At 36.1% G+C, this 26,943-nt stretch overlaps 3 protein-coding genes across 3 annotated transcripts; all 3 read right to left on the bottom strand.

The window, feature by feature from the left end:
* Positions 1-62: 62 nt before the first annotated feature.
* Positions 63-1,004, bottom strand: LOC102531909 (olfactory receptor 5AK2-like). The gene has a single exon (XM_031691088.2). It carries the CDS (start codon positions 1,002-1,004, stop codon positions 63-65), a length of 942 nt encoding a protein of 313 aa, XP_031546948.2.
* A 7,786-nt stretch (positions 1,005-8,790) lies between these two features.
* On the bottom strand, positions 8,791-9,720 carry LOC102525076 (putative olfactory receptor 5AK3). Its single transcript, XM_072970832.1, has one exon. The coding sequence runs from the start codon at positions 9,718-9,720 to the stop codon at positions 8,791-8,793; it is 930 nt and encodes a 309-aa protein (XP_072826933.1).
* Positions 9,721-25,315: 15,595 nt separating this feature from the next.
* LOC102524832 (olfactory receptor 5AK2-like) lies at positions 25,316-26,245 on the bottom strand. The gene has a single exon (XM_006214051.3). It carries the CDS (start codon positions 26,243-26,245, stop codon positions 25,316-25,318), a length of 930 nt encoding a protein of 309 aa, XP_006214113.2.
* Between the last annotated feature and the right edge of the window lie 698 nt (positions 26,246-26,943).

The raw sequence follows: 26,943 nt of genomic DNA, 5'->3' as shown, positions 1-26,943 counted from the left end.
TTTTGATTTCCTAAAAGCTGGCACTGTCAGTCTGGTTATCTACAAGCATAGAGAATTAGAAATCAAGGATCAGGTTTGAAGCACTTCTTCCCAACCCCTTTCAGGGCTTCTCTCACGTCTTGGTTTCTCAGGCTGTAGATGAGGGGGTTTAACATGGGGATCATAACACCATAAAACACAGAAGCCATTTTTTCTTGCTCTTGAGACTCTACGGTACTATGGTGCAGATACATGTAAGAGAGCGTCCCATAGAAAATGCTGACCGCTGTCAGATGGGAGGCACACGTGGAGAAGGCTTTTTTCCTCCCTGCAGCTGAAGAGATCTTCAGGATGGCAGCCAGGATAAATAAGTAGGAAAAGATGATGACCAGCACAGTGAACATCAAGTTAAACCCCACAGAGGCTGCTAGTAAAATGGCATTGAAGGAAACACTGGAGCAGGAGAGGGCAAGAATTGGGGGTATATCACAGAAGAAGTGGTTAATTTTATTGGACTTGCAAAAGTTCAGTGATGAAGTGAAACTTACATTTACACAAGCATTTAGGAAACCCATGAAGTAGGAGCCAACTATGAGTTGAATGCAGACTCTCTGGGACATGACTGTTGCATAGTGGAGGGGGTTACAGATGGCCACGTAACGGTCCACTGCCATAGTAGCAAGGATGTAGCTGTCACTTGTTATAAAAATACCATAGACTAGTAATTGCACCATACATCCGATGAATGAGATGGATTGTTTTGTGCTCACAAAATTCTGCAACATTTTGGGAGTGATAGCAGATGCATAACAGAGATCTACAAAAGCCAAATGTTGGAGGAAAAAATACATGGGGGTGTGAAGGGAAGACTGAATCTTGATGAGTAGGATCATGCCAATGCTACCCACTAGGATGACCACATAGATCACTAGAAATACTACAAAGAGGACATGCCAAGACTTGTGTTGACCAGCAAATCCCAGGAGAATGAATTCAGTGACTTTGGTGCCATTGTTTTGTTGCATGGTCAGCAAAGATGAAATAGCTGGAAAGAATCAAAGAATAAAGAACAGAGAGAGCTAAGACCATCGTGTTTTTTTAACTAATTTTGGAATTGGAAACAGTATAATATTTGGTTTCATGGCAGGGTCAAAGAACATTTTCTATGACATAATTGACTCAAATTTTAAAGGCAAACATGCAAACGGCTGAACCTTGTCACTCAACGTAGAGAATATGATGAAGACCTCATCACTTGTAGTAAGTGTTAACTGATGGGTCCTGGCGTGTAAATTTAAAGAATATCTTCCCTACTTTAGCCAAACCCCTAAGGAAAAACCACACTCACCCATGCAATTTCATTGAGCCATGAGAGAATTAGATCTTCCACTCAACCCTCTCCCTTTCCTCACCCCACTGATGCAGGTGTTGTACTACAATTTCCCTGCCATTTGTTACCAGTAGATCACATGGGGATCTGTTCTGTGTTCCACCTGGTATAACCATATGGAGGTCTGATTTCCCTTCCAGGATAGTGTGTTTTGGGGAGGGGATAGTGGGAGTACAGGGCCGGGAGCTGATCTTCCACCTCTCACTTGGTAGTAGCCAGAGTCCTTTGATTCCCTCACCAATGTAAAGTTAGTTGGGTGCAGAGGTGAGCTCATCTCCCATCTTCCCCATTCAGCCTCAACAAGACTGAAGAAGGCAGGGCCAGTGGGGTCTAGTAAGCACTCCTCTTTTCCCTGCCCAGATGTCAGCAAGGCCAAGTGGGCAGCTGAGCTCACAGATTCGAGAAGCTGTGTGAATCTCAAATAGGCTAAATCCACAGACATTCATGCCAAGCCACTTCATAATTAAACTTCTAAAAAATAAAGACCAAGAAAAAATCTTGAAAACAGCCAGAAAAGAATTCTTACCTATAGGGTCATACAATTAGAATGAGAGCAAATTTAGCATCTGAAACCACAGAGTCCAGAAAAAAGTTGCACAACATTTTTCAAGAGCTGAAAGAAAAGTACTGTCAATTACATTTTCTATATCTGGCAAAAAATATCCCTCTGGAGTGCAAGGGCTATCACGACATTCTCAGATGAAGGAAAATCTAAGACAACTGTTTAAAGAATAGGTAAAGCAAGGTTTCTAAAAAGTGGATCCAGCTTCCTGTTCGGTTTGGATAATTCTATGTATCCTTATATTATATTCTGTTTCATATCATATTTCACTATTCATTGTCTTTCAATTAATATTATATAACTTCCAGGGCATGGAAATTCTGTCTTAAACCTTGTTGTATCCTAAAAGAGCTGAGCACTGCCCTTTTATGATAGTCTTTAGAGCTATTTGCCAAAGTTCTCTTGCTCTCCGTCTTCTGGGCACAATACGTTATTGCTTTTACTGCCTCTTTTATAGCTAGGTTTGAACATGTATTATAGCTACTGCTGTGAAACAAGCTGCCTCAAATTATTGGCTTAAGCCAATATTTACTTAGTTCATGATTACATGAATTGACAATTTAGTCTGGACCCAGCTGGTTGGTTTTTTTTTTTTTTCTCAAAAGGGCTCCCTTGTGTCTCTGTGGTCAGATCTGTGGTTGGCTTTGCTGTTTTTCAACTGGTTCATTCATACACCTGAGATTTTTGGCTAGGGAAATTGGACTGACTCATCTTTGGTTCACATGGTTTCTTATCTTTCATCAGACTACCCAGGACTTGTTCATGTAATGATATCAGGCTTAAAATATTTAATTGTTGATGCAAACACTCCAGTTTTCTCTTTTTTCTCTGCCATGAAGACTTATACATTTTGAGATAATGGCTATTCTTTTTTTCTCTTTCTTTTAATTGATATTAAAAGGAGGATTCTTGGAATATTAAGAAAAGAGAGCATGGAAAGAGCAAAAATATGGATAAATACAATAGACTTAACTTCTCTTAAGTTTTCTAAACCATATTTGACAATTGAAGCAAAAATTTTGACCCTGTCTAATGTGGCTCTCAGTATAGTGTGGAGGAAATACTTAAGACCAGTATATTACAAATGGGAAGAGTAAAGGATGCAAAGGGTAAAAAGGTCTCTACATTTACTCAAACTGATGAAATATATCTGACAAAGGACTCATTGCTAGAGTATATAAAAAGCTTTCAACCTCAACACTAAAAAAAACAAAGTAGGAAATGAGTAATGACGTGGACAGTTCACCAAAGAGGGCTACATAGGTGGTAAGTAAGCACATGAAAAGATTTCCAACATCATTAGGCATTAGGAAAATGCAAATTAAGAATACAACGAGATATCACTACACATCCAACAGAATGGCTAAAATAAAAAACAGTGACAATACCAAAAAATTATTTCATAACATCTTCACTAGTAATAGCTCCAAACTACACAACCAAAATGTCCTCCAATAGGTGGTGGGTTAAAGAAACTCTGGGACACCCATACCACGGAATACTGCTCAGCAGTAAAGAGGATCAGACTATTGGTACTCTCAACAACTTGGACGGATCTCAAGAGCATTATGCTGAGTGAAAAAGAGACAATGTTAAAAGATCACTTAGTGTCACATGTTTCCTTTTATCTAACATTCTCAAAATGACAAATAGAGATGGAGAAGGGATTGCCAGGGGTCAGGGTAGTAGGGAGGGAAGTGGTGTGACACTAAGGGGTAGCATGAGCGAGATCTATGTGATAGCTGGCATCCGTGATAGAACAGGTCTTTAGATTGTAGTGGTGGTGACACAGATCTACACATGTGATAAAATGACATACACACACAGTCATACACACCAATAAAAAATAAAAAATATCTTGCTTGAATGTCATAAATAACATAATTTTATAAGATATAACCATTGAAGGAAAACTGGGTGAAGGATACATGGGAGCTCTCTACTATCTTTGCACCTTTCTGTCAATGCATGTTTATTTCAAAATAAAACTTAAAAAAAATGAAGTAAAAGTAAAGCCTGTTTTGCAGTTATGTGAGGGTAAAGTGAGCAAATTTATGCAAACTTTCCAGCTAAGGGCTAGACAGTGAATTAGTGCTCATCAAATAACCATAATAATACATACACACAATACATTAAGGGCATTTAATATTGGTTGGTTGACCTACTGACAGCCATTCAGTTATGTGCTCATTTACGTCCTTATCTGGGCGACTTTCAGTCCAACAGACTTCTTTCATTCCATTCCCTTTACATTACCAGTGATGAAGTGATTCCTTCTGGTCCCTGGGCAGGTGGAATTTTGGCTCTGGCCCTTCCACTCTGCCACTTCCTGGACACACAGCGAAGTTATACAGCTGATGTTGAGAAATGGGAGTTACTTTGCTTTGCTTACATGGGAGTTGACCCCAGATTCTTTTTCTGCAGCTGATGGAGGCTGATTGTCTACCAAGGGCTCTTTGTGTGGTTCCTTCCTATTGGGGAGTTTATAGCTGGGACCTAAGGGATCAATACTGGATCCCCTGGGAGCCTGAGGTTCTGGGATTGAGATGGAATTGGAAAAAACATCATTTAGTAGTTATTTTCTGCTGAAGGAAATTCAGATTTCCGGAGGGGACACATTTATTTTTGTGTTACTGTCATTAGGGACTTCTTGCTTTCAGTTTTGACAGTTGCCCTGCTTCTGACAAATTGCTTTTTATCCTGCTTCCCTTCCTATCATTCCTGCTTGGCTTCTTCCTCCCCTCTTCCTTTTCCCCTTTCTCCCTTCCTTCCTTCTTTCTTCCCTCCCTTCCCTTTTCATTCCTTTCTTCTTGCCTCTTCCCCTTCCTGTCTCCTTGCTTTCTTTTTTTTGGGGGGGGAGGGGGTGTATAACAAACCAGCCATATAGTTAAAAATTCAGATGTGCAAAAATTCATGGAGTAAAACCCATCTCCTTCTATCCCCTGATTCCCAATCTCTAGTTTCCCTCCCTGAAGATCACCACTGTTATCGTCTGTTATTTTTCCAGATATAAACTGTGCATTGCATTGTAAATATGCTAACATTTCTGTCCTTTCTTCTCCTACCCACAAATGATGGCATACTATGCACATGGTTCCTCAGTGTATATTCACTTAATATTTCTGGGTGATCAGTATGGAAAAGGGACTCTCAGCCTTTTTCTTGGTTATATTATATTTTATTGAATAGCAGCATTCCTTACATTGTTTAATCAGGCCCCCACCCCAGCACCGTTTGACAATTATGGTACCCAATCTTTACTAATGAATACAATGTTATAGTAAATATATTAGTGTGCATAATTGTGAATATATTCTTTTGATTAGAAGATATTTAGGAGAGGAATCTGAGTTAAAGGGGATGGCATGGTATATTTGGATAGATGTAGCCTAACTGCCTTTCAGACAGAGGCTCCATCAATTTAAATCACTTCTAGCAAATGCTCCAGAAGGAGTATTTCTCCGAATCTTCAACACAATGCTGAGAAACTTTTATTAGACTCTGTCATCATAATAGGTAAAAACATATTAGGAAAAAAACCATTTTTTTCTTTCTTTTTTTAGTCAAAGTATAATTAATACATTTTAGTTTCTTTTGCCTTTTTCTTCTATGAGTGAACATCCTTCCATATTTCCACAAAAAATCAGTATATATCATATCTGTTGATATATGTTGCCCTCTTAAAAAGGATTTTTGTATGCTTTTATATTGATATTTTCTTATAAGGATTGCAAACATCTATTTCTCAATATTAATTGTCTTACTTTGCTAATGGTGTATTTTGCTCTGCAGAAAACTTTGATTTTTATGAAGCAAATTTATTTTTTTTGTGTCATATTTTTATAGGCTTTCTTCACTGTAAAGTTTAAAAAAAATCTAGTGTTTTCTTTTACTGTCTTTAAAGTTTAATTTTTAAACTAAAGTCATTGAGCCATTTTAAATTTATTTTTATGCAGTTTGTGAGGTTAAGTTTCCAGTTTTACCTCACCTTGAATAGTCAATATTTCATTATTTCAATGATTACATTGTCCATTTATGCCCCATGACTGCAATATTACTATTATCACATAATAAGTCATCTTACAGATTTCGACCTATTCTTGGACTTTAATATCTGTTGTATTAGTCTTCCTGTCTCCCATGTACCACATAATTTTACTATAATTTATGTACTACACAATTTTTCTATAGCTTTATAATGTGTTAGTAGCTGGCAGGGCTATTTTCACCACATTATTCCTTTTTATCCCTGAAATTTTTCTGACCACAACTGCTTGTCATTTTTTTTTGTATCAAAGTATAGAACCAGTTTGTAACTTATTATCAACCACCCAACAAAATATTCTATTAAGTTATTTATTGAGTTCATATCAAATGTATATATTGACATATGAGGCCTTGTCAAAGAATGGAAGAGTATTCTGATTATCTGAAGTCTGCTTTTTATAGATTTCCTGATGAAATCTTGCACATTTCTTGCTAAGTGTATTTTTAGGTTTTTCCAAGGAGAAATTTATTTATATTCTAACATAATTTGTTGTTTTCAACATTATTATTAATTTATGTGCTGTAATTTTAATCTAGTCACCTTGCTGAATTCTCCTATTGTTTGTAACAGTTGATTCTCTGGGTGTTCTAGAAAAGAATCATGCCATTTTAAAATAAAGATATTTAAAGAATCATCTTTGTTGAGGTATAATTTACATACAATGAAACATACTCATTTGAAGTGTATTTTTTTCAGTTGTGAAAAGTGTTTATATTCATGTAGTCATTACTAAAATAAAAATATAAAATATTTTCATCATCCAAAAAAAAATCTTGGGCTTTTTCCCAGTCATTAACTCTTTCAGGTAACCACTGATCTGATTTCAGATTTAGCCATATTGTTGTATATACTATATGTAGCCATATGTTGTATGTACATTCATTTTTAATTGCTGTATTGTACTCCATTGAATGAATATTCTACAGTTTGTTTTTATATTTAAGTCACCAGCTGATGAACATTTTGATTGTTTCCATGTTTGGCTATAATGAATAAAAATGCTATGAACATTTTTATACAAGTCTTTGTGTGAACATATATTTTCACTTCTTATTTTTTCTCTTTTTTATTGAAATATAGTTGATTTACAATGTTGTGTTAGTTTCTGGTATACAGCATAGCTATTCAGTTATACATTATATATATAGTCTTCTTCACTGTAAGTTATTTCAAGCTGTTGAATATAGTTCCCTGTGCTATACAGTAGGACTTTGCTGTTTACCTATTTTGTATATAGTAGTTTGTATCTGTTAATCCCAAACTCCTAATTTATCCCCCACTATTCTTATAACTAGTGGATAAGTAAGTAGGAGCGGAATTGATGGATCAAATGACAAGTGTTTATTATTTCCTTCTTTCTGCTGACTGGGCTTCATTTACTTCTTCTTCTAGTTCCTAAAGGTGGAATGTTTGGTTATTAATTTGAGATATTTCTTCATTTTTAATGTGGACATTCACAGCTATCAATTTGCCTCTGAGCACTGCTTTCACTGCATTCCATAAGTTTTGTAATACTGTGTTTTTGCTTTCATTCATCAAAGTATTTTCTAATTTCCTCTGATTTCTTCTTTTGCCTATTAAGACTGTGTTGCTGAATTTCCACAAGTTAACTGATTCTTTCTTCTATTTGTTCAAATCTGCTGGTGAGCCTCTCTAGTGAAATTTTCGTTTCAGTTCTTCTACTTTTTAACTCCAGAATTTCCATTTTTATTGATATTCTCTTTTTGGTGGAATATATTCTCACAGTTTCCTTTAGTACTTCAGGATTTTAAAAAGGTTTTAAAAACATATTCAAAATGCTGATTTAAAGCCTTATCTAGCAATTCTCACATCTGTGCTATTCAGACTGTTTTTATTGACTATCTTTTTCTTTGTGTGTGGTTCATACTTCTTCCTTTGCATGTCAAAATATATTTTTGTTGTTGTGGAAAACTGAACATTTTAAATAATATAATGTGGCATTTCAGGAAATCAGATTATCCTTTTCCCTGGCATTCATTATTGTGGGCATATATTTGGAGGAAAATATAATTAGAAAAGACACATGCCCCCCGTTGTTCATAGTAGAACTATTTACAATAGCCAAGACATGGAAACATCCCAAATGACTGGATAAAGAAGCTATGGTATATTTATACAATGGAATATTACTCAGCCATAAAAAAGAGTAATATGGTGCCATTTGCAGCAACATGGATGGACCTGGAGATTGTCATTCTAAGTGAAGTAAGTCAGAAAGAGAAAGAAAAATATCATATGATATTGCTTATATGTGGAATCTAAAAAAAAAAAAAGACCCAAATGAACTTATTTACAAAAGAGAAACAGACTCACATAGAGAACAAACTTATGGTTACCAGGGGGGAAAGGGGGTGGGAAGGAGTAAATTGGGAATTTGAAATTTGCACCTCTTGGGGAGTGATGGAAATATTAGCTATCTTGATTTTGGTGATGGTTTCATTGGCATATACAGCTATCAAAATTCATAAAATTGTACATCTGAAGCATCTTTTTCTTTCTTTTCCTTTTTAATGTTGAGTATTTGAAGAGGGCTTCTCAAAATGTACAAAAAAAAATCAAAGATCTTCTTTTTAGATGTTTTCCTTTTAAGAAACATGTGAATTAGAAGAATTAGAAGATTGTTTATCTAATCATTTGAGACGTTTTTCAATATTTTTCAGATGCTATTGATGTAACTAAGGAATGACTTTGTATGTTACAAACACTTGCCACATCTCTTGCTGTTGAGAAATAAGACAGAACTGTTGGTTTGCTTGTTGAACCATGCTGAGTTAGAAATTGATGTTCAATCTAGAAACACTTCTTTCCAACCCCTTTCAGGGCTTCTCTTATGTCTTGGTTTCTCAGGCTGTAGATGAGGGGGTTTAACATGGGGATCATAACACCATAAAACACAGAAGCCATTTTTTCTTGCTCTTGAGAATCTACGGTGCGATGGTGAAGATACATGTAAGACAGTGTCCCATAGAAAATGGTGACTGCTGTCAGATGGGAGGCACACGTGGAGAAGGCTTTTTTTTTCCCTGCGGCAGAAGAGATCTTCAGAATGGCAGCCAGGATAAATATGTAGGAAAAGATGACGATGCCCACAGTGAACATCAAGTTAAACCCCACAAAGACTGTTAGTAGCATGATGCTGAAGTAAATATTGGAGCAGGAGAGGGCAAGAATTGGGGGTGCATCACAGAAAAAGTGGTTAATTTTATTGGACTTGCAAAAGTTCAGTGAGAAAATAAAACTTACATTTACAGAAGCATTTAGGAAACCTATGAAATATGAACCAACTAAGAGCTGAATGCAGACTCTCTGGGACATGACTGTTGGATAGCGGAGTGGGTTACAGATGGCCACATAACGGTCCACCGCCATAGCAGCCAGGATGTAGCAGTCACTTGTTACAAAAGCACCATAGACTAGTAATTGCACTATACATCCTACAAATGAGATGGACTGTCCTGTTCCTACAAAGTTTTGCAGCATCTTAGGAGTGATAGCAGAGGTGTAGCAGAGATCAACAAAAGCCAAGTTTTGGAGGAAAAAGTACATGGGAGTGTGAAGGGAAGACTCAATCTTGATGAGTAGGAGCATGCCAATGTTACCCACTAGGGTGAGCACATAGATCACTAGAAATACTACGAAGAGGACATGCCAAGACTTGTGTTGACCAGCAAATCCCAGGAGAATGAATTCAGTGACTTTGGTGCCATTGTTTTGTTCCATGGGTAGCAAAGATGAAATAGCAGCTGAAAAGTTGCAAAGTAAGAAAATGGAGAAATCAAAGACTATTGTGATCCTTTATCTATTGTGAAACTACAAATGGCATAATATTTAATTTCATAGGTAAGTCAGAGAATATTTTCTGTGATATAATTGACTTAGATTTTAAAGGCTGAGTCTTGACACCCAACTTAGATATTTTCATCTATAATTTGGGGAAGCTGTCATGGATCAGTATCTGTATTCTCAGGGTCCAGAGTGATTGGTATATCATAAATCTATCAATTCAGGAACCAATGGGATATACTTAAAAATATACTTTGCAATTATGCTTTCTTTTTTGCTGTATATAATTTAATTAGAAATCCTAATTTGCCTAAATACTAATCACTATATTTGAATTTTTGACATACCCAATAAGTTCTATGTGATCTTGCTCCCATTTATCTCCATATTCTCATTTTATCCCTTTTCCTTCCTTAGTAACACTTCTCTGCCATGGTGGACTCATGGACATGTAGACTTGTTTATGGAAGTATTTATCAAAGTATATATTATAAGGGATAATTTTCCTTGTAAAATTTCCAATCTGTTGTGACCCAGTATGTTTGTAATAAGCAATTAAAAAGATCTCTAAATTGTCAAAATTTTGTGATAGTTTAAATGCTTAATCTCACTTTCAGTAGTTATATCATCATAGAGTGGAAGCAGAGTCCAAGGACTGGAGCTGGTCCATGGACCACATATTTAGTAGCACTGCTCTAGGATGTCGGTCCATCATAATTTACCTATGTGCTTTCTTAGTGGTGGATAGCAGATTGCCTACAATTTGTCTCTGAGTCTGGTGGTGTGCACACATTTAACTTAACCAAGTTCTTCCAGAACACTTTCCACAATGGATGCACCATGTATACTACTACTAATTATGCATGGGGTTTCCAAGTCCTCACTTCCTAGTGAATACTGGTATTTTCAAATTATTTTTTTAGCTGGAAAAATAGGTATGAAGTGTTATCTTATTTTTGTTTTTCCCCCTTTAACCAAAAGTAAATTTGATCACTGTCTAAAATTCTTAGAATTTTGGGAGTCTATTGTTTTGTAAATTCCTTGTTAGCATTTTTGGGTAAAAGTTTGTATTGAGTTGATTGTAGATGCTCTTTATTTATCCAAACTTTGAGTTTCTTGTCAGTTTTTGACTTAACAAATCTTTCTTATGTTTTATCATTTATTAATTTTGTCTTTGATAGCCTTCATAGAATAGAAATCCTTAAATTTTGTATTGTAATTCAATTTTTTGGCCTTCTAGTTTGTTATTTTGAAAAAAATAATTGAATAACATTTATTTATTTCCTGGGTTTATTTCTCCATATAGTAAAAAGCAGTAATAAAACTCTTTTTTTCCATTTTATACTGAATTGCTGGCATGTGGTATCTGTGGCACTATCACATTTTATATTATACATATAATTTGATAAATGTTGTTTGTGTTTTCTCCATATTTATGTTTTAATAAAGAAAGCACACTAACAAGATTTAGAGTATAGTAGTCAGTGGATATTTGGTCAAAATATTAAATATTTTTAAACCATTAAGTGATTTGACTTGTTATTTAAAAATTTACACATAGACACTTGACTCAATTATGTAATAGGAAAGTTCTATCACTTATGGAACAAATAATTCTAACATTATACAACCTTTTCCTATAAGTCTCAAAAGAAAACATTCTCCAACTCATTTCATGAGGCTAGTGCAACCTTGACACCTGATTAAGTAAAATTTGAGACAAAATTAGAACCAATTTCACTTGTGGAAACAGATGCAAACAGTTTTAAGAAAATACACATTCAGTAATCAAGTCGATCCATCCAATAAACAAGCAATGCTAGGGTTTCAAAGGATGCTTCAGTGAATAGCTATTTTCTTCCTTTCCCAGGATTTGAACAAGTTGAGAAATATAAGATGGCGTGTATACATGGAGACCATTATATCACCTTCAGACACCTGGGGGAAGACTTCAAGCTTATTAATCAAGTTGCTTGCTCCCAATGAACACCATAAACAGACAGGCTTATCCACCCAGTCTTGGTGGCAGTGACGGGGGCAGCCCTCTTGCACACTGTGGGGAAGCACCTCTGAAATGCAGGGGCCCGTGGGCTTCAACAGCCTGGCTGCTCCTGAGGGTGAGGGCAGAGCAGGGTGCACCAGGTTGTTCTCAGATTTAACAATCAGATAAGTCCCTCCACCTTTCTAGGAACTGAGTGAATAAAATGGGGACAGGGTGGCCGTGATTACACAGACTGAGCTCCGCTTACAGGAGAGAAACAGCAGGAGCAGGGGCAAGGTATTCTCCAGCAGCAGTCACGACCAAGTTGTACCAACGTGGTATCTCCCCTCATATTAATTTACAATGTAATTTCAATGAAATGCTTGAGACAATTTCATGTATACCTTCACAAACTTATAAAACTTATATGGAAGAGAAAAGAGCTGAACATAGCTAAGAGAATTTCAATGGATAAAAGTGGGGGGATTCGCCCTATCAGAAATCAGAACTCATTATAAAGTGACGGTAATAGAGACAGTGTGGCACTGGTGTGGGGAGAGACAAGCAGGTCAATGGAACTGTGAAAAAGACCAGAAACAGGCCCACAAGTCTCTGGAATGTTGATGTATAAAAGCAGTAGCATGAACATCCATGAAAAATGGCCCCATAAACTGTGGTGCTAAAAATGCTCATACATATGAAAAAACTATATTGTACTTGACAATTCCAAATGGATCACAGTATGAAATTGTAAAGCTGGGAGAGTAAAACATAGCAGAGTACCTATGATCTAGTTATGCAGAAACAAATTTAAATAAGACGTGAGTACATAAAACAGAAAACACTGAAAATTCTACTGTATCTGAAGTAAAAAAATCAACATTATAAAAAAGAGAAAGAGCAGATACTGACTGGAAATTTACTCAGGTAAATTTGTTTAAAACACATAAATGTGAAAGAATTAGTGGCCAGTATATTTCAGTAATTTCTATAAATGGCCCAGAGGGAAAAATTCACAACAGATACAATCAGAATAATTATAAAAGGAAAAACTTAAACGGTTATAGAAATATGGATATACACACAACTCATTAGTAATCACATAACTGTATATTAATACTGCATTGAAATGTAGTTTTATACTCCTCAGTCTCAAATGTAAATTTTAAGTGAGAATGTCAACTCACATATTTCTGGTGGAATGGTAACTAGGCAGTCATGTTGGAGACAAATTTGGAAATATTAATAAAATTAAATATGTGCCTCACTATGGTCCCAAATTTCCATTATAGGTACACATTCTAGATAAATCTATGGCCACACGAACAAGAACACACAGACACACATACACATCCATACACCTGTATTTTTATGAATATGTGTACATGTAAATATATACACACAAGAAAGTTCACAGCAGCATTCTTGAACAGAGAAAAAGTATAAGCTATTAAATAAATCAGTGAGAATTCAGTACCCTGGTGCTAGAACATCTGTGGGACAAATATCTCAGAGGATGCTGAGTAATAAAAAGCAAGTTGTAGAAGTTAGATGATGGCTATGCGAACGTTTAATACATTATTTTAAATACATTTTTATGCACCTTAAATGCTTTGTCACAAAGAAAAATGCCACGCCCGCACGCATCAGTAGAGATCTCCTTACTCTGATGTCAGTAACTCCTGGCAGAGCTGTAGCTCCATGGACGGGAGGGTCAGTTTGGGATAAGAAGGTGCCTTTAGAGGTGGGGAGTACGGTAAACACACCTGTGGGGATGTGGGCAATCTGGTTCTTTCAAACATCTTGAGAAATAAACAGAGTGGGGTAACTCTGCGGTGCCGGAACAAGAAACAACTCTCTTCTTTCAACATTTAGTGATGGCCACGGGCCAACAAGTGTAAGCTGCCTCCTCAAGTAAATTCGCTGTAAATAGAGCAAATGCAATCCTTTCAAGGAGGCTTCCACTCAGTGGGTAAAAACACTTGTCAGGGGAAGCTAGCACTGGTCGTGAGTCCACTTAAACTAGACTCTTGATGAGATAATTTACCATCCTTTCGAATTAAAATAAAACATATGAAGAAACCCAGTACAAGGCACATAACACATCCACACACACACACACACACACACAAACACATGCACTCAAGCCAAGCACCCAGCATTTTGAACGTGCTTATCCTGTACTGAACCCTGGGCTTCTGGGGCTTCATTTATATTCAGCACTGTGCAGCAGAAGGGAAACAGACTGACCTGGGTTTGGATTCTGGTTGCACCACCTCATATAGACAGAGCATGTAACTCCCTTTGGTCTCAGTTCCATGCTCTACAAAATGGGGGTTACAGAATTATGAGAAGGTAACAATGCTCATTGTAACACTGTGTACAATAGTTAAAGTTTGGAAATAGAGTTAAATAAGTCAGAGTGGATTTATATTATGGATGAATACATAGTCCAAAAACTAGAAGATAAATATATGCTCTTATGGAAAGAGCTCATGTCATATTGTCAAAAGAACAAAGCAAGCTGGAGAATAATATGTAGACCTGGACCCATTTAAAATGAAATTTTCTTATACATCCATGTTCTCTTTTCCTCATTTTCTTTAATTATCCATGAAAAAGCTCTGAAACGATTCATGCCAAACTTCTAATGGTTATCCTTGGGCAAAGGGGTAGGGAGAGAAATTCTTTAAACTTCTAAACTTTGTCACCTTTCATTTTAAAATAGCTTTAATTGTTTTAAGAAGGAAAAGGAAGGGAGAGAAGTCAAGTCGGCTTCTTAATGATGTGAGGTGATTTATGTAAATGCCCCAGCATGGGGCCAGGCACTGAATGGGAACTCAAAGTTGGTCAGAACACTTACAAATAATACACTGAAGCCATAGAATACTCATTCATTCATTTGTTCATTCATCCATTCATTTCCATTGTCACCAGGGAGAAGTGATCACCCCTGGTCTTGGCTGAAACTTACTAGAACTTTGTCTCTGACCCCTTTGCCCCACCGTTTCCAGCACACACTGGGAGGGCACACGGCCCATTTTGAAAAATGGGCTGTGCTTTGTTTTACTTACACCGGGGCTGCATCCAGATTTTCTTTCTGCAACTGGTACAGGCTGATGGCCACCAGGCTCTCTGTGTGCTTCCTTCTAACTAGGGAGCTTAAAGCTGGAGCCTGAGGGATCAATACTTGCTCCCTTGAGAACTTGGGCTTCCAGGGGCTGTAATGGAATTGGAATAAACAATGTTCAGTAGTTATTTTCAGGTGAAGAACATTTAAGTTTTCTCTAGAGAAATACATTTAATCATGTTACTGTCATCAGGGACTTCTCGTCTGTGTGGCCTTGTTATAGAATAACTCCTTTAAAACTTTTTCTTGTTATGAATCAGGTTGAGCAATTTTTACTATGTCTAAAAAGTTGTGTTCAGGTCTAGAAAATCTACCTTGTCACCATAATCAGCAACAAATAGGGCTATCTGGAAAAAAGAAATCCAAAGCTAATCTAAATTTAAGTCCCTATGTTCCTAATGTGAGTCACTACTATTTAAATATATTTTTTATTATCATTTTGACCATTGTTTATTTATTTGAAGAAAAAATTTACTTTTGATCCCTTCTTCACTTTTTGTAAAAATGTGTATCTTAAAAAAATCATCCCTGGATAAAGACAACTTTTCTTCTGGTTGGAGTTTACAGCTTCAGAATATTTTGGTCATTTGTGGAGAAAGAGATCTTGAGTACTGTTTGGCTATAATGCTGCGAGGATTAAACCTTCAATCAGTGAAAGGAGAAAGCAGTTTAACCAAGCTGTAACTTTTTGATTAACAAGTATACCTGTGAAGGAGAGCTACTGTTAAAAGTCTGGTAAGTTGACACTCACTATTCCTTCCTGCATGACCAGCGTCTTAGTTAGGAATATGTTCGACTGCAATAAAGAAAAACCCAACTTAACTTTGGCTGTTATTTTTATAAAAACAAGGACTTATTTTTCCTTCATAGCAACAGCCTGGAAGTCAACACTCGCACTTCTGTGACTTGCTTGGTCTCTCCCACATGCTGGTTGCCTCACAGTCTATCATGTCTACTACGGTGCCAGACATCACACACCCTGTCAAAGCAGGTGAAAAAGTCCGGGAGGTAAAGATCCAGGAGGACAGGGTGACAACCACATGCACACTCTTGATCAGGAAGACAAAAGCTTTGCCCACATCTAGCGGACTTCTACTTCCATTGCGTTGGTGTGAACTGTGTTACACGGAGCAGCAGAAATCTCTGTCCCGCACCACAGCCCCTGAGCTACCAGACTTCAGTGTATCCGTGTGTGCGGCTGTGTCTGTGCTGCCAGGGGCAGGTTTCCTGTGGCATCTCTGCTCCCTGCTTCTCAGGAGTATCTCAGAAGCTGTGGAAGATGCTGGGTGACCACCAAGCAATGGGGGAGGGGAAGCAAATTACTGTCTTCAGCTGTTGTCCTTCAGAGGGACAGCTGTGGGGACATTCTACCTAGTTTACCAAAGTCCCCTGTGGGATTGAGATCCAGGTCCCAGGGTGTAAGCCAGCTAAGTTATTCACCCTTTCCTTGCTTCTGTCCTTCTGTATCTCACTCTTCCTGCTCCTCTCTGTGCTGCTTGGGATAAACCCTTTCAAAGAGTCTGGCAAACTGCATAGTCTGAGAGAACATTTTCCATAGGTCTTATGTCAGTTCAGACACTAGACAAAAATTCTACAGACTTACGGTCAATTAATCTTCAACAAAGGAGGCAATAACGCACAATGGAGAAAAGACAGTGTCTTCAGCAAGTGGTGTTGGGAAAACTGGACAGCCATATATACATCAATGAAGTTAGAACACTGCCTCACACCATACGCAAAAATAAACTCAAAATGGCTTAAAGAATTAAATATAAGACAAGGCACTATAAACCTCCTACAAGAAAATGTACGCAAAACATTTTTTGACATAAATCTTAGCAATGTTCTCCTAGGGCAGTCTACCAGGCAATGGAAATAAAAGCAAAAATAAACAAATGGGACCCAGTTTAACTTATAAGTGTTTGTACAGCAAAAGAAACCACAAACAAAGTAAAAAGACAACCTATGGAATGGGAGAAAACATTTGCAAACAATGTGACTGACAAAGGTTCAATTTCCAGAATATATAAATAGCTCATACAACATCATGTATCTTATATATAATGAAAAAGAATATGAAAACAATATATGTATTATGCTGTACACCAGAAATTGCTCTCATTTTTGCCTGTCTACAATTAGGGGTCTCTACAGTCACCCTCAGGTTGATAATTCACTATAATAAATCAATGTTATGGACTGAATGTTTGTGTCCCTTGCAAATTCATCTGTTGAAATCCTAACCCCCAAGTGTGATGGCATTAGGAGGTGGGGCCTCTGGGAAGTAGTTAAGTCATGGAATGCAGATGTCATGAATGGGACAAGTGTCCTTATAAAAGAGCCTCCAGAGAGCTCTCCAGCTCTTCTCAAACATGTGAGGACATAATGAGAGGCTGGCAGTCTGTCATCCAGAACGAGGCCCTTACCAGACCTCAGCCATGCTGGCACCCTGATCTCAAACGTCTAACATCCAGAACTGTGAGACATAAATTTCTGTTGTTTAGAAGCCACTTAATCTATGTAATTTGTAACTGAGCTTGAAGTTACTAACACAGTCTGGAATGTACTACACATACGACTACAGTGTAATTATAGCTACTGGATACAAATTATCACCACCTAAACAAAGATACTTACAGGGTAAGGTCTGTGAGTTTCCAAACTTGAAGCTTCCATCATCCCCAGGGATGCATTTCCCACCTGGGTATCAACATATGGTAATACGCACGGAGTGGGCCATCTCAGGAAGCTCACTTGAGCCTTCAGTGTCCACAGTTCCTTTTGGGGCTCTGTGTCATTGCTCATGTCTCTGTTTAGTTCTCACTCCCTCCTGGAGGTTCAGGGTAATACCTTTAGTCCCCCATCCCTCTGGAGGTTGGAACCGATACCCAAAGCTCCATTATAAGTCACATCGTTAGATTATCCAGTGGCCCAGGTCTTCAGGCAAATAGAGATACTCCTTTTTTTTTTTAAATTGAAGTATAGTTGATTTATGGTATTTTTAAAGTTACAGGTGTATAGCAAAGTGATTCAGAAATACATATATACACATAGATTATTTTCCATTATAGGTTATTACAAGATAGTGAATATAGTTCCCTGTGGTATAGAGTAAATTCTGGTTGCTTATCTATTTCATATATAGTAGTTTGTATCTGTTACTATAGTTTGTGTTAGTAGTTTGTATCTGTATCTGTTAATCCCATACTCTTAATTTATGCCTCTCCTCCTTTCCCCTTTGGTAATCATAAATTTGTCTTCTATGTCTGTGAGTCTGTTTCTGTTTTTTACATAGATTCATTTGTGTTATTTTTTTTAGATTTCCCACATATAAGCGATATTATATAATATTTTTATCTCTCCCTTGACTTACTTCACTTAGTAAGATATTCTCTAAGTCCATACAAGTTGCTGCAAATGGCAATATTTCATTCTTTTTTATGGCTAAGTAATATTACATTGTTTGTGTGTACCACATCTTCTTAAACTATCATCTGTTGATGGCACTTGGGTTGTTTCCATGTCTTGGCTACTGTAAATAGTGCTGATATGAACACTAGGGTGCACAAATCTTCTTGAATCAGAGTTTTCACTTTTTCTAGATATATAACCAGGAGGGGGGTTGCTGGATTATATGGTAGCTCTATTTTTAGTTTTTTGAGGAAGTCCTATTCTGTTTACCTTAGTGACTGCAACAAATTACATTCTCACCAACAGTGTTTTCCTTTTCTCCACACCCTCTCCAGCATTTATTTGTAGACTTTTTGATGACAGCCATTCTGACTGGTGTGAGGTGACACCTCATTGTCATTTTGAATCACATTTCTCTAATAATTAGTAATATTGATCATCTTTCTATGTGTATTTTGGCCACGTGTATGTCTTCTTTGGAGAGATATCTGTTTAGGTTTTCTGCTCATTTTTTTGCTTGAGTTGTTTGTTTTTTTTGATACTGAGTTGTATGAATTGCATATTTTGGAAATTAAACCCCTGTTGGTCACATCATTTGCAAATATTTCGCCCCATTCTATAGGTTGTCTTTTCATTTTCTTTATGGTTTCCATTGCTGTGAAAAAGATTATAAGTTTAATTAAATCCCACTTGTTTATTTTTGCTTTTATTTCTATTGCCTGGGTAGACTGCCCTAGGAAAACATTGCTTCGATTTATGTCAGAGAATGTTTTGCCGATGTTCTTTTTTGGAGGCTTATGGTGTCTTGTCTTATGTTTAAGTCTTTAAGCCATTTTGAGTTTGTTTTTGTGTATGGTATGAGGGTTTGTTCTAATTTCATTGATTTATATGTGGCTGTCCAGTTTTCCCAACACCACTTGCTGAATAGACTGTTTTTTTCTCCATTGTATTTTTGCTTCTTTGGTCAAAGACTAAATGACCTAGGTCTGTGGGTTTATTTTGAGGCTCTCTATTCTATTCCATTGATCCATATGCTTTTGTGCCAATACTTCACTGTTTTGATTACTGCAGCTTTGTAGTATTGTCTGAAGTCTTGGAGAATAATGCTTCCAGCTTCATTTTTTTTTCTGTATTGCTTTGGCAATTCTAGGTCTTTTGTAATTTCATATAAATTTAGAATTCTTCTATTTCTGTGAAAAAATTCCCGGGTAATTTGATAGGGTCACAGTAAATCTGTAGATTGCTTTGGGTAGTATGGCCATTTTAACAATATTAATTCTTCTAATCCAAGAGCATGAGACATCTTTCCATTTCTTTAAATCATCTTTAATTTCCTATTTAATGCATGTATTTTGCATGTATAAGTCCTTCACCTCCTTGGTCAGGTTTATTTCTAAGTATTCCATTTTTTGATGTGATTTTAAAAGGGGTGGTTTTTAAAATTTCCTTTTCTGATATTTCATTGTTAGTGTAAAGAAATGCAACAGATTTCTGTATGTTAATCTTGTATCCTGCTACCTTGCCAAATTCTTTGATCAGCTCTAGTAGTTTTTGTGTGGATTCTTTAGGGTTTTCTATATATAATATCATTTCATCTGCATATAGTGACAATTTTTCCTCTTCTCTTCCAATGTGGATCCCTTTTATTTCTTTTTCTTGTCAGATTGCTACGGCTACGAATTCCAATACTATGTTGAATAGAAATGATGAGTGAGCATCCTTGTCTTGTTCCAGATTTTAGTGGGAAAGCTTTCAATTTTTCACCATTGAGTTTATGTTGGCTGTGGGTTTGTCATAAATAGACTTTATTATGTTGACGTATGTTCCCTCTATACCACTTTGGTAAGAATTTTTATTATAAAAAAGATGTTGAGTTTTATCAAATGTTTTTTCTGCATCTATTGAGATGATTTTTATCCTTTCTTTTGTAGATGTGGTATATCACACTGATTGATCTGTATATGTTGAACCATCCTTATGTCCCTGGAACATAGTTTGTTTCCATGTCTGTGAGTCTATTTCTGGTTTATAAATTAGTTCACTTGTATCATTTTGTTTTTAATGAATACCCTCATGAAAAAAGTCTCTGCATTGAATGAGCTTTGAATTAGGTCAAATAACGACAGCCTTGCAAGTATGGTCTTCCAGGGAATCACCATACGGGTCAAATAATATTTTCTATCTGTGGTTGATTGAATTCATGAATTTGAAAATTGCAGAAAGGATCAACTGTATAGTTATTTTTTTGAAGAGACAATATCATCATGGAATTGGCTTAGTACTTTTGTTGAAAATTAATTTGCCATGTATTTGTTAATATATTTTTTTCACTCTATATTTTCCCATTGGCCAATATACCTTGCTTGTGATTTACAAGACTGGTTTATGTACTACATCTTTTAGTTAATCTTGAAATCAGGTAGCAAAGATCATTCAACTTTGCTCTTAATTTAGAAAATGTTTTTGATTATTCCAGGTTTTTTTCTTTTCCAATTAAGTTTTAGAATTAGCTTATCAATCTCTGTAGAAAACCTGCTTGCATTTTGGGTGGAATTTCATGAAAGTATTGATCAATCCTGTGAGAACTGGCATTTTAACAATACTGGGTTTTCCAATTCTTTTAACATGATATATCCAATTCTTATAACATGATATATCTTTCTGCTTATACAGGATTTCTTGATGTTCTCAGAAACGTTTGTGGTTTTCATCACATAGATGCTCCACTATTTTGTCAAATTTAACACTATGTATTTCATGCTTTTGGATGCTATTGTGAGTGGTATTAAAAATTCATTTCCAATTTTTGCTGTTGTATAGGAATAAGATTGATTTTTTTCATTTATTTTAGTTTATTGTTTTTCTAATTAATTTAATGATTTATGTATAATAATTTTGTCTAGCTACATGATTGACTTATGTTGTTTATAATAATTAATTGTCTGTAATATCCAGAAAAAAATCCTCATCTTCAAATAATAATTTTCACTCCTTTTTGATTTATTCCTTTTCATTGATTTCTATAATCCAAGTGCTTTGATCAGTAGCTCCAGAACAATTCTGAGGATAATTTTGAGCAAGACCATATTTTATTTGTTTTTGACTTTAAATGGAATGTTCTTAGTGTTTACCTATAAATGTGATCAAGTATTTGGGTTGAGGTATTTTAACTTTTACTTAAACACTGAGATTAAGAATAATGTTTTTCTTAGCAAATATTTTTCAGTATCTTTGGACAAGATTTCATGGTTTATCTTTTAAAAATTAATTAATACATTATTATATTAACTAATATTGAATTATTTTGTGCTCCTATAATACAACTAAATCTGGTTATGCCTTATTATTTTTTTAATATGCTGCTGAAATTTTTTCCTTGTGTGTGCTGACATTTTTATTACAAATTTTTATATTAATATTTGAGACTGGCACTGGGCTATAGTTTTGAGCTGTCTTTGCTTAGTTTATAAAAATCATTTTGAAACATTCCTTCTTTTCCCATGTTCTCCAACAGTTCAAGCATCATTTTCTTGTAAGAAATATTGTCTATTTCTTAATATTTGTAGAGAACTCCAGGGCTTGGTGTTTTTTTGGGGAGAGAGTTGCACTTTCACTACTTTATTCCTTACAAATTAATTGCTCTTAAATCTCTTCTGTGGTAATTTTTTTGCAATTAGTAATCCTTTAGAAAAATTCTATCAGATTCTGTAATATATTTGTATATTGTTATGTATTCTCTCATTTAAAAAATTTCTTTGTTCTCCAGTATTATTCTGCTTGATAAATTAGCAAATGATTTATATATTTTATTGTTAATTTAAGCTTCAGAGAATGAGTTCTAGGATTTATTATTTCTGTAATTTAAGAGATTTTAAATGTTAATGTAAAAATAATTATTACTCTCTTCTCCTTTCCTTACATTATTTTCTCATGCCTTAAAATGTATGCATACTTAATTTATTATTATTTCCTATTTATTAAAAGTAGTATTTATAGAGTTATAAAATTTTATTTGAAAACCTCTTGTAGTTTATAGATATTTACGTAATGGTTCTGAATTATTGTTTTATAGATATTTGGCAATATTATTTTTATTTCATCTTCACTTAAGTTTTGTTTAAATCAGACTTTTCAGTTATAAGGTGTAGAATTTTAGGTGTTTTCACTTGCAAGCTTTATTATTAAACTCTAGTTCTAGGTCTTTGAAGCAGAGGAAATTTTATACACTCTTTCTGACTTTTGCAATTTATTGTATTTCTGTAATTATTCCATGGGCACACAATAAAAAGAAAATAAGGAAGGAAGGAAGGAAGAAAGGAGGAAGAGAGGAAGGAAGAAAAGGAAAGAATGGAAGAAAGAAAGAAACAGAAGAGAAGGAAAAAAGATGTTTTTCTGATTTCAAGTTATTATGAAGATGAAAATCAGTTCTGCCAGTATATCAGACTGTGGTATGTCTAACATGATGTTAATGGTCACAAAAAGCCAATAAGAAAATGTTTCTAACCAGACCTCCCTAGTCCACAAGGCAACTATAAAAAGACTAACAACTCCTTATTCTAAGTGACTGAGACTCCTTCTTGCCAATGACATAATTTTTTCTACTTTATTCCTTCCACCTCTTGAGCAATGCTTACTGAGATACCTAGTTGCTGATCTATCCCAGCTTTTTGACAGTATCCAAAAGAGAGAGTACCTGCGTTTGTAATCCATACTTGGAAACATTCAGCAAAGCCCACAACCTATAAAAAGCTCCTTCCTATGCCCTCTTGCTAAGTTGTCCACAGCCCTTATGGAGTGTGCATTGTGGAAGCAAAATTGTGTCTCCTAAACTTCGACTCCAGGCGTGTTTGATTGGTGGGCTTTAATAATATAGAATTTCTGTATGTGGGCTTGTTCTCACTAATTATCTCAAATAGATTTCCTGTAACTTTTTAAAACCTTTTTTTCTCAATTTGATTTGTCATGGACTGGAAGAAGTAAATTTATTATTATTATTGCATTTTTCTTCATCCATGTTTTTCCTATTTTTCACTTTATAAATATTATTGAAAGCAAATTTTTTCCATTCATATTTCTGCACAGTCCAATTCCTCTTCAAGGCATTTACAGACATTGCATTTTAGAATGATTCTATAAGGAGACACAACAGGATAGTGAAAGTTAGAACTGTCCCCATCTCCAGGGATGGTTCAGGGTAGTAAGGATGAAGATCTCTCCTCCCCTCTCAGGAAAGGATTTGCTTACATTCCAGATTGAAAATAGAGTTTCTTTCTGCAGAGGAAAGTATGGGCAGGTCACTAGCAACCCTAAGAAAATTAGAGTTACCAAATTTTGGGAGTCCTCTCCTGTACTGCACCCTGCTGCATGGACTTGTTTTCTCTTGGTATTGTTTGGGGTTATGACTGGCTCTAAATCACAGTGTTTCTGCATCGGCCCATATATTTGGAGCTTCTGGAATGTTGAGAAAGGCAGAGAACTCCCATCCTGCCAATCCTCTCACTCACAACTTCCCACAGTTAATTGATTAGTGAGGTGGAGAGAAGAAATATATGTGACCTCAGTCTTTTTGTTAACACTGCCTTTCCATAGGATGGGTGTGTGCTTGATTCTATCTTCTCCCAGGTCAATAGAACACTCATGTCCAAGCCCAGGTATGACTTCTCATGTTTAACTTGGATTCTTTCATCCCTCACAACTCTTGCAGATTGAGGGAAATTAACCATCAATTCTAGATAATGAGTTTGTTCTGTAGCACCAAACTCTGCACTAGATTTGTATTTTGGCAAAAGGGTTATATTTAAAATGCAATTTTACTGATAATGAATTGATATGATCCATATTTGCCTAATTACTGTGCCAGTTTTCTAGTTGGTTAGAGACCATGTATAGAAAGCAGGAATATTGCTCCATAATGTGTGAATATGTATTGAGGTGGGAAGCCCTATAAATAAGACCGGCAGGACCCCCAAGCAGGGCCACTATTCTCCTGCCAGCACCATCCAGTTCCCTGGCCCAGAGGCTTTATCTCACTTTTTCCCTCTGAAAAAGCTTACTTACTCCTAAAATTCTATTGGTTCCCTGAGCTCACTTCTGATTGGTTATTTCCTTCAATCCTGATTGGTTATTACTCTCACTTCTGATTGGTCCACTTCCCTAACTTCTGACTGGTTCATTTGTAGTAGTTCATTTGCATGGAGCTCACTCCTGATTGGTTATTTCTCTCACTCCTGATTGGTTCATTTCCCTCACTGCTGATTGGTCTATTTCTACAAAGCTTGTTCCTGGTTGGTCAACTTCTGTTATACTTTATTTGCAAATGATGTTTCAAAGTGTAAAACTGGCAGCCCATAAAGGCCTGTGTAAACCTACACACGGGGTCCAGAGCTTGGAGTGTTAACTCCTCTGGGCCCGCTAGCGTAATAAACCTAAGTTCTCCAATTCTCTCAATGCTGCTTGGTCTCTCGCCTGGATCCAGAGCTGTAACACATTTTTCCATAACATTTCGAGAATTCATCTAACTGTTCTTATTTTCCATTTTCTTTTCTGTACATTTGCTCCAAAGAAATGGAGAATTTCTTTAAATAATTCCTTGCAATACTAAAATGGCTTAGAGAATAATAGCACGAGTAACAGTGTCTCTTATGGGAAATCAGAAAAGTTTTTGCTCTGTTGAGTATTTACACTATAGTTGTTGGGGGTACTTTATAACATTGATTGCACACATTTATTTTTCTTTTCTATTTTAAAGGCAGGTATTTAAAAAAAGGGCTCCTCAAAGGGTACAAAAGCAGTATCAAAGACCTTTTCATATGCTTTCTCTGTAAGAAATACATGAATTAGGAACTTATTTACTCATTCAAGATGTTTTCATTACATTTCAGATCTACTGATACAATCAAGGAATGCCTTTGTAACCCACAGATATTTGTCATCCCTTCTGCTGTTGGGAAATAGGAGAAAACTGTTGGTTTGCTTGTTGAACCACGTTGAGTTAGTAACTGATGTTCAATCTAGAAACACTTCTTTCCAACCCCTTTCAGGGCTTCTCTTACGTCTTGGTTTCTCAGGCTGTAGATGAGGGGGTTTAACATGGGGATCATAACACCATAAAACACAGAAGCCATTTTTTCTTGCTCTTGAGACTCTATGGTACTATGGTGCAGATACATGTAAGAGAGCGTCCCATAGAAAATGCTGACCGCTGTCAGATGGGAGGCACACGTGGAGAAGGCTTTTTTCTTCCCTGCAGCTGAAGAGATCTTCAGGATGGCAGCCAGAATAAATAAGTAGGAAAAGATGACGACCAGCACAGTGAACGTCAAGTTAAACCCCACAAAGGCTGCTAGTAGCATGATGCTGAAGTAAATATTGGAGCAGGAGAGGGCAAGAATTGGGGGTTCATCACAGAAGAAGTGGTTAATTTTATTGGATGTGCAGAAGTTCAGTGAGAAAGTAAAACTTGTGTTTACAGAAGCATTTAGGAAACCCATGAAATATGAGCCAATTAAGAGTTGAATGCAGACTCTCTGGGACATGACTGTTGGATAGCGGAGTGGGTTACAGATGGCCACATAACGGTCCACTGCCATAGCAGCCAGGATGTAGCAGTCACTTGTTGCAAAAGCACCGTAGACAAGTAATTGCACTATACATCCTACAAATGAGATGGACTGTTCTGTCCCTACAAAATTTTGCAGCATCTTGGGAGTGATAGCAGAGGTGTAGCAGAGATCAACAAAAGCCAAGTTTTGGAGGAAAAAGTACATGGGAGTGTGAAGGGAAGACTCAATCTTGATGAGTAGGATCAAGCCAATGTTATTCACTAGGGTGACCACATAGATCACTAGAAATACTATGAAGAGGACAAGCCAAAACTTGTGTTGACCAGCAAATCCCAGGAGAATGAATTCAGTGACTTTGGTACCATTGTTTTGTTCCATGGGTAGCAAAGACGAAATATTAGCTGAAAAGGCACAAAGAAAGAAGAGCAGAGAATGTAAGACCATTTTGAATATTTTCCTAATCATCGAATTGGAAATGGTATATTTAATTTTACAGGTAAGTCAGAGAATATTTTCCATTACATAACTGACCTAGAGTTGAAAGGCTGAACCTTGAACCTGACTTAGATATTTTCATCTATAGCTTGGGGAAGTTGCTATGGACCATTAGCTGTGTTCTCAGTGTGCAAACTGATGGTATTTAATAAATATATCAATTAGGGAACATGTTAGAACATATTTTATTTACATGTGCTTTCTTTTATACTCTCTCTGTTTCAGTTAGAAACCTTAATTTGCCAAAATACTAACCATTATATTTAAAATCTTGGCATACACATGAAGTTCTATATTATCTTATTCTTAATTATCTTTATATTTGCATTCATCCTTTTCCCTTGCTTAGTAACTCTTCTGTGCCATGATGGACTCATGGGCACACAGAGTCTTTCACAGAAGTGTTTATCAAAGTATTAATGGTAAATGATAATGTTGTTTGTAAGATTTATCATCTGTTGTGCCCCATACTTTTGCAAAAACAGGGAAAATGTATCAAAATTGTCAAAATTTTTTGATAGTTTGAATGCTCAAGCTCACTTTCAGTAGTGTCTCATCATACAGTGAAAGCAGAGAGTCCA

Source organism: Vicugna pacos, chromosome 10 (genome assembly GCF_048564905.1).
Source record: "Vicugna pacos chromosome 10, VicPac4, whole genome shotgun sequence".
NCBI classification, from domain to species: Eukaryota; Metazoa; Chordata; class Mammalia; order Artiodactyla; family Camelidae; genus Vicugna; species Vicugna pacos.
Note: the sequence above shows the minus strand (reverse complement) of the source record. Positions and strands in the feature narration are given on the sequence as shown.

Bases quoted from the DNA above. Each gene is read 5' to 3' on its own strand.
- LOC102531909 (XM_031691088.2), bottom strand. From the start codon at position 1,004: ATGCAACAAAACAATGGCACCAAAGTCACTGAATTCATTCTCCTGGGA.
- LOC102525076 (XM_072970832.1), bottom strand. From the start codon at position 9,720: ATGGAACAAAACAATGGCACCAAAGTCACTGAATTCATTCTCCTGGGA.
- LOC102524832 (XM_006214051.3), bottom strand. From the start codon at position 26,245: ATGGAACAAAACAATGGTACCAAAGTCACTGAATTCATTCTCCTGGGA.